The following is a 14,117-nucleotide window of genomic DNA, read 5'->3' as shown; positions in this document are numbered from 1 at the left end:
CAGGTTTCCACAGTTCCAGGCACATTTAAATGCAATAAATAATCACAACAAACACTATTTAATGCAACTAATTGAATCAACACGTGAATTTATATCTATATAGATTGTCCCGTCACATCTGACGTCAGATCAAAGGCGGATGGCACGCGTAACGGAAACTCAGCCTCTCGGACCAAAACATCTCCCTCTCTCTCTCCTGTTTTTTATAATATCGGCATTGTTATTATTATGATACGCACGCACAGCGCGTGATGCGCGTGGTGGGAGCGGCGGCGCTGCTTCTGTCATCAGGTTGTCAAGTGACGGAACTTGCACTGAACCTCCCCTAACGCATTAAAGGTGAGGAGAGGAGCTCATTTGATTGGTGAAGATCTGAATCGGCTGTATTAATCCCAGTCCACGCCTCGTCTCCTCCTCGTCTCCCACTCACGCCTTCTTCTCCTCCCTCTTTCCCACTTGCGCGGGTGGGAGTGACGGGAGGTGAGCCTGCGCGAGCCCGCGCGAGCCTGCGCGGTGCACGAAACTTGCAAAGTCCAGGCGGACACACCCCGTCGGCGTGGCGCAGGTGCGCTGAGAGCTGACTGCGCCTGGTCTACGAAACTAGGGCCATAAGAGTCATCCTGCATGTGTTTGGACTGTGGGAGGAAGCCGGAGAACCGGGAGAGAACCCATGCTTACACTGGGAGAACATGCAAACTCCACACAGAAGAAGTCCGAGCCTGGACCTACCTGGGGCTACAGAGGACTGTGGATCCTCACGTCTTGTTTTTGTTAAAAGTTGATTTAATTGGTTGGTACGAGCTTACATGAGAACACATATTTCGTTTTACAGGAAGAAAAAAGATAATTGGATTTTGATGTAAAATTCAAAGAAATATATTTTGTATTATTGGATCAGGAGAATGAGGACCAGCAGTACAAAGTTACTGCTCCAATGATGCTGTTCAATTCATGATTCATTTCTGTGACATGTGAAGTACCACCAACCATCAAGATATGTATTTTTTGTTGTAATGAAATCTTGGTTCATGCTTCATATATAGATAAACAGTAACAGTTCCAGATGTTGAACATGATTTAGTATTTTTCTGCTCCCCATCCTATCTGTCATGTGGTCGTGTTTCATTTCCTGTTGCTTGTTTCTCAGCTGAACCGATGGGAGGCGGTGCGTGTTGTGTTCACACACAGTTTTTCTGTCTTCCCTCTGTGTGTGATTGGTGCAGGTGAGTCAGTACACCTTTGCCATGTGCAGCTACAGAGAGAAGAAGGCGGAGCCTGTGGAGCTCCTCCAGCTGGACGGCTACACCGTGGACTACACAGACCCGCAGCCAGGTAACAGCACCACATCACTCAGCTGTGCAGTTGATCCAACAAGCAATGCCAACGAATAACAAGCGTCATCATTTAAAGTGTGTTGTTGAAGCTGCAGCACAGACACACACACACACACACACACACACACATCAACGCTGCTGTTCTCCATCTATCTGTGTTAAGGCGGGACCCGCATAACTCCACCCAAGCATTATGTGTGTTACACCATGCAGATGGACATGGCATACTCATAATGGTGTAGATGAATTGTTTGGAGAACAAAGACATTTGGAGCAGAACTGAAGGTGGATTCGTCAGTGTGTGAAAAGCAGCTTTAAAACAGAGAAGAAAACCGGCATGATGTTTTCAGAAGTAAAGTACAAATTCACTGGAATCCTCCTTCCATTTCTAATCACTACCGTCACATGGTCCCGATCAAGGAGAAGGACAAAACGGTTCAACAACCAGCAGATCATTTATTTCAGTGTCTGTCAGCTGACTGCTGTTCTCCATGTCGTCCTCCATGTGTTTTTTTCTGTTTATTTTTGTTTTCAAGTTTCTTTTTGTTGAGCATTTGTTTTCCACACACTTACACATTCAGAGCTCGCCTGTAGTGTTGGGTATCATTAGGAAATGAAATACAGAAATAGGCACAGAGGTTGTCAAAATACAGTAGAGCAATAAGCAAGGTAGAACAATGAACATTCAAAATACAGAATTACATATTAGGCAACAAATGAACAGACTTAGACTTTACTGATCTGTTTGGGATGACTCCCGCAAGGAAATTGGATGTCCAGCAGCTTACAAAAAAACTTAGCGAAATAAGTAAACAATAGACAGTAAACAATAAAGTATTAGCTACATATATTTAAAGTAGAGATAAGAATACAAGTAAAAAAATAAAAATAAGTTAAAAAAAAACATTGGTGTGTGAATGTGTAGCTCTTGATGTGCAGGCGGCTCCTCTGTCATCAGTGTATCAATGTGTGTGAATGGGTAAAAGAGAGTGACTGTAGTGTGAACCCCCTGCACAAGTGCTGTATAAATGCAGATCCATTTATTGGCTTGTCAAGACCTGCAGAAGCAAATAATCTAGTGTTTCTTTTGTCATCTGTAAATTGACCCCATTTATATCAATTCAAATTCAAATATACGGTACATGATGTAGATTTGAAGAGGCCTCTGAAGTGTTGCTGGCTGAGCCAAGGAATTTCTATTTTCCTGACTTACAGCGTTGAAGTCAACATCCAAGGAAACTGTTCAAGGTGGCTCTTACACATACAGATGTAGCAAAAAACAAACAAACACAGACTCCTCGTCTCATTAAAATTAATAAACCCAATTTTAATAAAGTTCTATATTGTTTATGCACAGTATTTTTTTAAACCCTCACATGACCAACTCTAGGATCATACAACTGTTGTGAGTTCTCTCTGATGAAACTGAATCAAACTGATAAAATCTCATTGACACCTTCTTTCCCACACAACATTAGAATGGGTTAAGCCTCTTTAGCGGGTTTGTCACAGGACAGCCACCCCTCTGCGCCGAAAGCCTGCAAGCTCCAACCTGGTCTACTCTTTGCGCAAGGCGAATTACACCTGGCAGTAATTACACCTGCCCACGTCTTGGTGACGTGGGCAGTGCGCCCACGTCACCAAGACCTCACAGGCAGGATCCCACAGTTCCAAGCACACTTAAATGCAATAAATAATCACAACAAACACTATTTAATGCAACTAATTGAATCAACACGTGAATTTATATCTATATAGATTGTCCCGTCACATCTGACGTCAGATCAAAGGCGGATGGCACGCGTAACGGAAACTCAGCCTGACTCTATTAACACAGCTGAAACTTGGACCTCTCGGACCAAAACATCTCCCTCTCTCTCTCCTGTTTTTCATATTTATCCACTGCTAATAAAATGCATCTATGCCTGAAAAATCTTTAAAAAAAATACAGCAGCTCGTGCCTGTTATCGCGCGGCAGCCTGTTGTCCGTGGAGCTGGAACCGGAGTTGGGGCTGCCGCTGGTCTGAGCGGCGTGCAAGGTCCCGGAGTCCCGCCGTTCTGGTGTTGGACGGGGAATCCGGTGCAGCTGTGGAGCGCAGATGATGAAGACGGTGATGATGATGATAATGAATGGCCCGGCCGGCTCGTGCAGGCACCGGGTTCTCCACTATTATGTCTACTGCTGTGCGCCCTGACCCTGCTTTGTGATAGACATGCCTAAAATGTGCCTACAATTTCTATAGTGATATAATATCGGCATTATAATTATCATGACTATACGCACGCACAGCGCGTGATGCGCGTGGTGGGAGCGGCGGCGCTGCTTCTGTCATTGGGTTGTCAAGTGACAAAACTTGCACTGAACCTCCCCTAATGCATTAAAGGTGAGGAGAGGAGCTCATTTGATTGGTGAAGATCTGAATCGGCTGTGTTAATCCCAGTCCACGCCTTGTCTCCTCCTCGTCTCCCACTCACGCCTTATTCTCCTCCCCCTTTCCCACTTGCGCGGGTGGGAGTGACGGGAGGCGTGCCTGCGCTAGCCTGCGGGGTCCACGAAACTTGTAAAGTCCAGGCGGACACACCCCGACACGGTGTCGCAGGTGCGAAACTAGGGCCCTAAGTCTCCAAGAGCTGTGCGGTTTATCTATGTGATCTAGACATAATGAAAAGCTTGTGGTCCAAAATCCCAATACTGTGATATTTAGCATTCACTGTAAATAGTGGAGGTCTGGCATCTGCTAGGAAGTAGTAGGGATTAAAATCACCACCAATTATCAAGTTTGCCTGGGAAATATCCATTATCAAAATAAAGACTTTTTCAAAAAAATACAGGATTATCCCAGTTGGATTCATATACAGCTCTGGGAAAAATTAAGAGACCATTGCAAAATTATCACTTTCTCTGGTTTTACTATTTATAGTGTTCTAGTTAAATTAACATTTTTGGTTCATTCTATAACTACTGACAACAAATCTTCCAAAAATCTAAATAAACATATTGGGCCCTAGTTTCGTAGACCTCTCAGCGCACCTGCGCCGCGCCGATGGGGTGTGTCCGCCTGGACTTTGCAAGTTTCGTGCACCGCGCAGGCTCGCGCAGGCACACCTCCCGTCTCGCCTACCCGCGCAAGTGGGAAAGAGGGAGGAGAAGAAGGCGTGAGTGGGAGACGAGGCGTGGACTGGGATAAACACAGCCGATTCAGATCTTCACCAATCAAATGAGCTCCTCTCCTCTCCTTTAATGCGTTAGGGGAGGTTCAGTGCAAGATCCGTCACTTGACAACCCGATGACAGAAGCAGCTCTGCCGCTCCCACCACGCGCATGTTACGCGCTGTGCGTGTGTATCATAATAATAACAATGGGGATATTATAAAAAACAGGAGAGAGAGAGGGAGATGTTTTGGTCCGAGAGGCTGAGTTTCCGTTACGCGTGCCATCCGCCTTTGATCTGACGTCAGATGTGACGGGACAATCGATATAGATATAAATTCACGTGTTGATTCAATTAGTTGCATTAAATAGTGTTTGTTGTGATTATTTATTGCATTTAAATGGAACTGTGGAAACCTGCCTGTGAGGTCTCGGTGACGTGTGCGCACTGCGCGCCGTCAGCCAAATTTCCTCTCCGCCTGTGATTCGCCTTGAATGAAAGGACTTTATTTGCGCCTTGCGCCGAGAGTAGACCAGGTTGGAGCTGGCGGGCTGTTGGAGAAGTCTCGGCGAGGCTTTTTGCCACGAAACTTCCGCTACGCCAAGCTGAATCTGTGACGCCTCCCCCTGCTGCGTGCCACACCGGTCTTAATCCACCAAACTGCCAAACTGACCGTGCGCAAGGCTGCGCGGGTCGAAACTTGCATTACGCCGGCTCCGCCACCCTGCGGCGCCCTGCGCTGCGCCACCAAACTAGGGCCCTTAGTCTCTATGTGCAATCAGTTATTTTACAGAGAAAGAAATTGCACACAAAACCAAACAGTGGCTATGTTAGTATGACAGCCAAAGGATTGGGATGCAGTTCTTGGGTTAACTGCATCTCCTAAAGATGTCATTTGTTCATCAGTCATGATGATGATGAACATCAGTCATGCTGAATAAAGGATGCTTGAGTGGTCATCATGGGGAAGTCCCCTGTTTTCCCACTCAAAATCTGGAATGTCCATATCCTAAAAATAAAACAATTTAGAATAACATGCGGTATAATCTGGATAAACAGTAGGTACATTTTCAAATATGTCCTCTTGGCGTCTCATTTAATTGCTTAAACATGTGAACCACACTATTAAAATCACATTATATTTTGCACGTACCTCTGAGTTATCTGACCCAGGAATTGGGTGATGTGCATGACCCAGCACCCCCAGCTGGTTAGGGGTTATCTGGCTAGACTGGTTACCTGTCTGTCTCTATGTGTCGGCCCTGTGATAGACTGGTTATCTGTCTGTCTCTACATGTCAGCTGACCCTGAATACAGGATAAGCGGTAGACTATGGATGGATGGATAAAAGATTTACTTCCACTCAACTTTTTGCATCCCCAAATAAACAGGAAACATCATTGAGGTTTCTTTTTTGTGACAAGTGCACAAAAATATATTCATTTTTGACAAATAGTCCAACTGATTTGATTTTTCTTTATTCTATGTGTATGCATAACATATCTTTAAAATTAGATCTTGTTACATGCATATTGTATGTCCTTGCACCCAAGTGACATCAGTGGTGTGGCAGCTCTAACATAGCAGTATCTTTTCTGTTCAACACACCTTTGGTTGTGAACACTTTTCTTAGTTATAAAGCTTCTCCTTCCAGTGCCACGGACTGTAAACATGAGTCGAGCAACATCCACATTTTCCACCCCCTGATCACATACCCTAAGATAGACAAAAACATATATAGTCCATGTAATATTGATTACAGTATATTGGTTGGTTATTAAAACAGTGCAACAAGAGTGGTTGAAGCATCTGAATAAAACTGAAAAATGACATTAAAGCTATGGAGGTAGACTTATGTCTTTATTATTCAATCAAAAAAAAGGTTGCTTCAATCAAAATATATATTTTCAATCAAAAAAACCCTTTTCAATCAAAGAAAAAAAGTGTTTGAATGCAAAAATATGGTTGAGACTCAAAAAAATGCATTTGAACACTGTTTTTCTTTGATTGAAAATGTTTTCTTTGATAGAAGTGAAGGTTTCTTTGTTTGAAGCAACTTTTTTGATTGAAGTAATGTTGTTTTGTGTTTGGGCCATATTATGGGTAGGACATTTGTGTCTCTATAATTCAATCAAAAAAGAAGTTGCTTCAAACGAAAAAAAAAATCTTTTCAATAAAAAATCACTTCAATAAAAAAAAAAACTTTTTCAATCATAAAAAAACGTTTTTTAAATGCAAAAAAAGATTTGAGACTCAAAAAATTGCATTCGAACACTTTTTTTTGATTGAAAATGTTTTCTTTGATTGAAGTAATCTTTTTTGTGTTTGGGCCATATTATGGTAGGACATTTGTGTCTTAATTATTCAATCCCAAAAAGTTGCTTCAATCAAAAAAAAGATTTTCAATAGAAGGAAAAACTCAAATGCAAAAAATCATTTGAAGTGTTGTTTTTATTGAAAATATTTTTTTCGATTTGAAGTTTTTTGAATGACGTGAAGAAAGTTTTGAAGTCATTTTTGTTTTGAATGAAGTGAAAAAAGTTTTGAAGTCGTTTTTTTTTTTTTTTATTGAATTATTTTGACACAAACATCCCGCAGTGGGCGGGTGCTTCCCCATTGGTCAGACATGTTTGAGTGACAAGTGTCTACACCAACGACGTCTCTCTGACAAGTCACGGTCGCCAGCAAGCCAGGGGCTGTTCGAAATGCCATACTAACGTACTGCCTACTACATACTCAACGTGTATGTACTGCATACTGCCTACTAAATATACGTTTGAGTATGCTGTTACCCTCAAACTGTTCACATGGAAGTATACACATCTCATATTACATTTTTTTTTTTTTTTACTTTATTGACATCTCGTCCTCATCTTCTCACGTAACTGAATCGCTTACGTTTGCGGTTCTAGATCCTGTTTAATGGAACATAATTATCAAAATATAAAGCATGATTATTATTACACTTAATTAAATATTTATAAATATTTTGTCAAATTACAATTGTCAAATGTTTTCTACAGTTATTATTAGGGCCCGACCGATATTGATTTTTGAGTGCCGATGCCGATGCCGATTATTTTCAGAGAAAAATTACGATAACGATTTAATCGGCATTTAACACTTTTGACGAATATGTGAATTGAATGCAGAACCTTTGAGTGTTTTAGAATACATTTACAGTCAAAAATGAGTGCAAATACAGCCTTATCTTATTGTCAATAAAATAAAATAAAGTTTAAAAAAATATTTCTTAAGTTACTTGGGGCATTTTGAAACTCGGATATAAAGCATTTTCCATCTGCAAGGCTTATACATAAATATACCTTATTTACAAATTATGCATTTATAATAAGCTACCGCAATCAAATGTAAAATAAATAAATAAATAAATAACTCCCAATGTGCTGCGCTCGTGAGCAGTGACTAACACGTGCGCACTGAGCAGTATGGTCTCACCGTTAGAGTCTACAGTATAACAAATTAACATGGCCTCGGACCTAAAGAAAAACAGGGACAACATGCTCAAACAACGCGTCTTGTGTACATTGGTGAGGTGAGCGCGCAGCTGCCTGAGCGAGCGTGCTTTCATGTTGTACGGTAAAATTCAATCTCCTCTTTTTTACTCCGGCTAAAGTTGCTAGTTAGCAAGGCTAGGTTAGCTTTACTGTATTTGAAGGGTAGTGGGGGGTTAGGTGTACTTTTCCTTTTTTTAAGCATGACCTACACGTTTAAAAGGACCAATTGTTCATTACACAAACTAGTTATAAACTTACCGTGGGGGGAAACTCTGCTCGGTTTATCCAATGAGCTCAGCACATTCAAGCTACATGCGCTCCGGTGTTGTGTCCAAAAATGAGTGCGGTGGGTGAGACTGAGAGCCTTACTTAAGTAGAATGGAGTAGGAGCGCACTCTGCTGGATACTAAGCGCAATAACATAAAAAAAATAAATAAAAAAAAATCGGTTGTAATCGGCGTCTTTTGGCAGATGTTGATTATTTTCAAAAAGGCTATAATCGGCCGATTAAATCGGCAGGCCGATGAATCGGTCGGGCCCTAGTTATTATATATGCGCGCTCCCACGCTTTCCCTCTTTCTTCCTCTTACCTGAGTAGCTGCTTTCACTCGTCATCGATCGCGACTATTAAGCAGCTTTTATCGGTCATTAATCGTTCATAGATTGTATTATACCTCTGACCACGGAACACCAGCACCTTCACCGCGGAGACGACGGAGGCAATCGGCCCGTCGGAGGAGCTACATTATTCACATGTACGGGATTTCCCTCTTAAGTAAGTAATATGACTTATCTGGTTTAAATAGCCCTAAGTTCCTTTATTATTATTTGATTATCAATAGATTCCCTCCTGGCACCACCAGTCTCCGTTTGTTCGGTCCCGGTTCTCAGCTCCAGCGGGGGCTATCTCGGTCTCCACAGACGCTCGTTCACGTTCTGCCCTTTGAGAAGTCCTCTCGCGCAATTCTTCCTCTGTATATTCAGGCTCGTACAGGTACGGTTGGGTTTGGGTGGAAAAAAACTCCTCATCAGAGTCTTCAAAAGTTTCAGTATATTCTCCAAAAGTGTCCATTTCTGTGAGATTGAAGAAACTAGCACTGCAGGCTACTCTGCGTCTGTAGCAGTGACAGCAGGTAAACAAACTATTATAGAACCGGTAACTTATAAGTGCTAGGTGATATCAGTCCGCCGCTGCCATAGCCTACTAGGAAGTATGACACGCTGCTGCTGCTGCTGAGACATAAATCCTTAAAAATGCAAGGTTGGTTTTATTTCAAACATTCTATCAACACATATGTACATTGATAGTCTGCCGTTACAATGGATTTGCCTCGGGTGCACTGTGGAGTGGGCAAGACTGTTTTTAATGCCATGCTAGCTAAGAACGATTGACTTGCGCTAGCACAAGCGAACTCTGCAACTAGAAGAACTGAATGAAATTTCTTGAAAACGTCTCCAGACGTCTCGAACACACCGGCTCACTTGGAAAATAGGTCTTATGTCCAAAATTCTGAACTATCCCTTTAACATGCAGAACAGAACAGCTACATTGCTTGAGGGCAAACATACTCTTAATTCACTACATTTCGTCAAAAATATTTAGAAGAATTACCCAATCAATTTATGGTTTGTATCAATATGAATGAAAGACTGGGGGCCTGGAATTGAGAAGGTCTGTCGAGGGATACATCCTAAATGGACCATACGGGAGATGACACCAGTGGTGTCAACACGGTGCATGGAAGCTCTGATAGGGTTATACTGCACCCTTCGTCCTCTGGCTTGCACCTAGAGTGAGGCTGTCTGGATTTCATCTCTCTCACACACTGGTCTAACTCTTCTGTCATACTGCTGTATAGTGTCTTTATTGAGAGATTATTCTCAGCCATGCGCCGGTACACTGTCCTTCTGGATCCCCAAGAGTTTAGCTATACAGGGTACAGACAGATTAAGTTCAAGCTGGTTGCCGGTATTCTGGGGATATGGCCATTCGTTGTCGCCCAGCTGGTCCTTCCTCAAACTGCACAAGTGCATCTAAAATTGCTGGACAAACAGCTACTTGACGGGATACAGCATTTAAAAACACAAGTTCTTGTGTGCAAGTGAACTCTAAGAAGTCCAGGGGCATGTACTACGAAGCAGGATTTGTACTTGGCGAGGTAACTTAAGCGTTAACTCTGGGTTTTCCGTCCTACGACGCTGGTTCACTTCTTACCGGGGTAGATCGCCATGGTAACTTACGCTGTGGAGCTAACCTGCTCCGGAGCAGGTTATGTTCCTGATAAGAGATCAACGTGGAGAAACACACCGCCGACTGACCAATCAGCTCTCTTGGTGCGCAGATAAGAAGAAGAAGAAAAAAAAAGAAGCTCGGTGGATCGTGAGAGGGTCTTGTAGGAGAACTATAGAGTGTACAGAGACTGGCAAAACCCTTTTTCTGTCCCTGACGATGTTTTATATGAGAGATACAGATTCTCATCGGAGGGAAAGATTTTTCTTTGTCAGCGTACAGCCTACTTACCACCTTGAATTATGTTTTTATATTTATTTTATTTGCTCCCAAGTCCGTTTTACACCGCTGGGATTGCAGCTGAAAGAATGAGGCTGATATTGTCATAAACCACGTTATAAGAATACATCCAAGCAACAAATTCATTATTTCAAAGTTATATGTTTGGCCTTTTATTGCGGAAGGATATCATAAGAGTTGAAGGGATGAGAGAGAGCGAAGACATGATTTAAAAGACGGCCGGAGGGCGGATTCGAACTGGGACCGCTTCAAGGAGCCTCGGTACTTGGGGCGGTAACTCTACCACTAAGCTATCAGCGAAGTTACTGCAGTCATTTAATCAATCAGATCTACTAGTGTCCTTATGATGGGGAAGTCATATTATACTACTATTAATACTATTAATACTATTAATAAGACTTCCGCATACACACAGTCGGCGAGTTTTTGCCAGCTGTCCTTCCTGCAATTGGCAGATGAATCTGTTGCTTTTTGCCTGTATTATATGTTTAACTTCTTCGTATTTCTGTAAGATTATGGTTCGCTGCTCGTACGTGAAATACGCCGCTCCGCTGCCTGTAGACTGATCTAGGTTTGTGATTGGTCAAATGCTGCAAACGCCGCCTCTTTCATGTGCACGCGCTCATAGCTGGACAGGTAAACCCTGGGTTGACTTAACGAGTTGATAACCAGCTTCGTGTGACCGCTTATCTCCGATTGCCTTTGTTAGGGTTACTTAAGCTGGATCTCTGAAAGATACCCTGGGTATGTTGAACTCGCTTCGTAGTACAGGCCCCAGATCCAGAGGCATGAGTCCCAGAATATTTTCCAAATGGGAGTGAAGTCTTTCTAGCAGATGATTAAGCAGCAGTTCCTAGGAAAGAGAAAAATATGTTGTATAATCTAGATAAACAAAAGCATTACTGTAAGACCAGTCTATAATCTATAGTAATGATTACTACATTAGATACTTCTATAGCTGAAAATCCACTGCATTCATTTAGGTAAAACTGAAGGCTGTTCTGTTCATTTTCCCAACAGCTGAAAGTAACTTTCAGGTTACCACCACTTACCACTTGAAGTAGAATTTTCACATATCTGTACTTCGTTATTTATATTATTTATATCGTTATTTTTTCACTTTTACTCCAGTAGCCTACATTTCCTTAATAAAATGGATACTTTTACTGCACTACATTTCCCCTCAGCATCTTCGTTACTAGTTACTACAAAATCAAATCAGAATAAATTTGGACTGCAAAAAAGATGATATGACGAACCATTGCTTCTATTGCAAATGAATAGACGCTCCATTCAGTTGGTGACGTAATGCCTCTTTGTTGCGAAGCACCAAAACTCAAGAAACTCCAAAGCTGAGCCCTGTAGCAGATTAAAAGTGTTCTGTGGATACAGAAAAATAACGAGACTGGCAACAGGCTGTAGGTGTCTATCTCTTGCTTCCACCAGACTAAAGACAAGAGCTGTCTCAATGGGAGGTGAGGCCCCTTGTGGCAAAAATTGGCATAGCACTCCAAACATTAATTTATACAAAAATATAAAAATAAGGCTCTGTTACAGGGAAATAACTTTTCAACCAAATACACTAAATTGAATCACATGTGACCAAAAATTGCTGGGCATCACGTTCACATTAGTTATCATAGCCTGTTCAAGCAACAATAACGTTTTTTTATTGTATTTTTATATATTATTATAATAAGTGTTTGTAGGCTACTTTTACTTCCAATACTTAAGTAAATTTAATATCAGTTGGAAATATTCGATACTTTAAGACTTTTACTCAAGTAATATTGTAAAGGCGACTTTAACTTCTACCAAAGTCTTTGCACTTTTACTCACGTATTGCTTTCAAGTACTACAAGACTGGTTACCTCGATGCATGCTGACTGACCAGTTAACACGGTACGGTAAAACCGCTGTAGTGTTGAAACCTTGTTCATTTGTGCTTTTTTAAAACTGCTTTCTGTGAAGTCAAACAGCTGGTTCAGGTGTGTCAAACAGATCCAGTAAAGGGTCGCTGTGGCTGCAGGTTTTCATTCCAAGCAAGAACACACCTGATCCACACCTGTGTGAGGGAAATTCAGGTGATTGAATAAGTCGAGTCAGGTGTTTTCTTGCTTGGTTGGAATGAAAACCTACAGCCACAGTGGCCCTTTACTGGATTGGTTTGAAAAACCTTAGCTAGTAACTTAACTTCTACTCAGTCATTACTTTAAGTAAGAACTTTTTTAAATTCAGTGACAGATCACAATCTCTGCCTCACAACTGTATGGGACAACAAACCATTGTCACACTGTAATGCGTATATGTCTGATATGTTAGTGTCTCGCTAAGTTCCGCATAATTTATATCCAATAAAGTCTGTTCATGTACAAATGTCAGTTATTGTCTATGACTGAATCTTACAGAAACAAACCACACTAAAGGCATATAGAAGAGTTGATACACTCACCGAAGCCCTAGCATTGTTGGACATGGCTAAAATCCGGTCACCATGCTAGTCGACTTCCCGCATTGGTGTCAGGTGACTCCCGCTCGCTCTTCTTGCTTGAAGCACGCCTCCGAATTTTAGACCTTGAAATTTGCAGCTGAATTTGGCATGTTGAATTTTTGAACGTTGATTTTTTTTTACGTTGAATTGTATACATGGTATTTTGCATCTGAATTTGGTTTATTGGAATTTTTAATTATGAATTTTTTTAAGGTTTCATTTAGAGTTGAGCCGGATACTCGGCTGAAACGAGTATCCGGTACGGATAAAGTACTTTTGCCGAGTACGAGTATTATACGAGTAATACGAGTCAATATCTGTGCTCGGATTAAATAAAAATCCTCATTGGGTAGCTGACTGTGTCTGCGTCCTGTGATATGCTACAGCCCCTCCCCTACACACTCGCAGATGTGTTGTTGTGTCCGCTCTGATCACTCACACACAGAACAGCTCTCTGTCTCTCCCTCAGTCACTCAGGTTCGCGGGTCGTTTTCCGTTAATGTTTAGGGTTTCTTTCTTCAGCTTCAGGTTTGTTATTACTTAGGTTGGTACTTACTTATGAACTAGTAGAGTTCTGGTACTTCGTTCAGACGTGGTGCCGACTCGCGTTGCGTCTCTGCCTGTCGGAGATTTTTCTTTTTCTTTTTTTAACCGTCATCTGGCTGCCTGGCTCTGAAGGGGCGTTCACACCGAACGCGAATTGAGCGGCGACTCTACATTGAAAACCAATGTAAATGGCGCGATGACACGCGATTCAGGCGGAGGCGGCGCGAATGGAGCGTCTGGCGCGATGAGACGCGGCGCGAATGGCGCGTCTGACGCGGCGCGAATGGCGCGTCTGACGCGGCGCGAATAAAGTTGAAAATATCGAACTTTTCAGGCGGCATCGCGCCGCGACATCCAATCAGCGACGAGTTCAAGCCGACAGACAGATGAGCTGAGATGGACGGGCTGCATTACCAAACCCGACTCGGGAAGACCGGACCCCGGCGTGACGGGGGCCGTACCGGCCTCACACCGTCAGGGCTGAGCCTCGATCAGAAGGACTCAGGCCCCCGCGCGACACCGGGCAATCGGTCTTCCGTACGCCAC

The 14,117-nt window shown here is 42.4% G+C and overlaps 1 protein-coding gene across 3 annotated transcripts in view; it reads left to right on the top strand.

Annotated features, from left to right (window-relative positions):
• Positions 1–14,117, top strand: part of cadpsa (Ca2+-dependent activator protein for secretion a) — a gene marked incomplete at its 5' end in the record, with an annotated part of 352,388 nt that overhangs the window by 196,354 nt on the left and 141,917 nt on the right. For all 3 annotated transcript variants that reach the window (XM_084025306.1, XM_084025305.1, XM_084025304.1), the window contains one exon: positions 1,224–1,332. In XM_084025306.1, the coding sequence (XP_083881432.1) occupies positions 1,224–1,332 (109 nt within the window). The remainder of the gene's footprint in view (positions 1–1,223; positions 1,333–14,117) is intronic.

Source organism: Eutrigla gurnardus (assembly GCF_963514095.1).
Source record: "Eutrigla gurnardus genome assembly, chromosome: 2".
NCBI classification, from domain to species: domain Eukaryota; kingdom Metazoa; phylum Chordata; class Actinopteri; order Perciformes; family Triglidae; genus Eutrigla; species Eutrigla gurnardus.
Note: the sequence above shows the minus strand (reverse complement) of the source record. Positions and strands in the feature narration are given on the sequence as shown.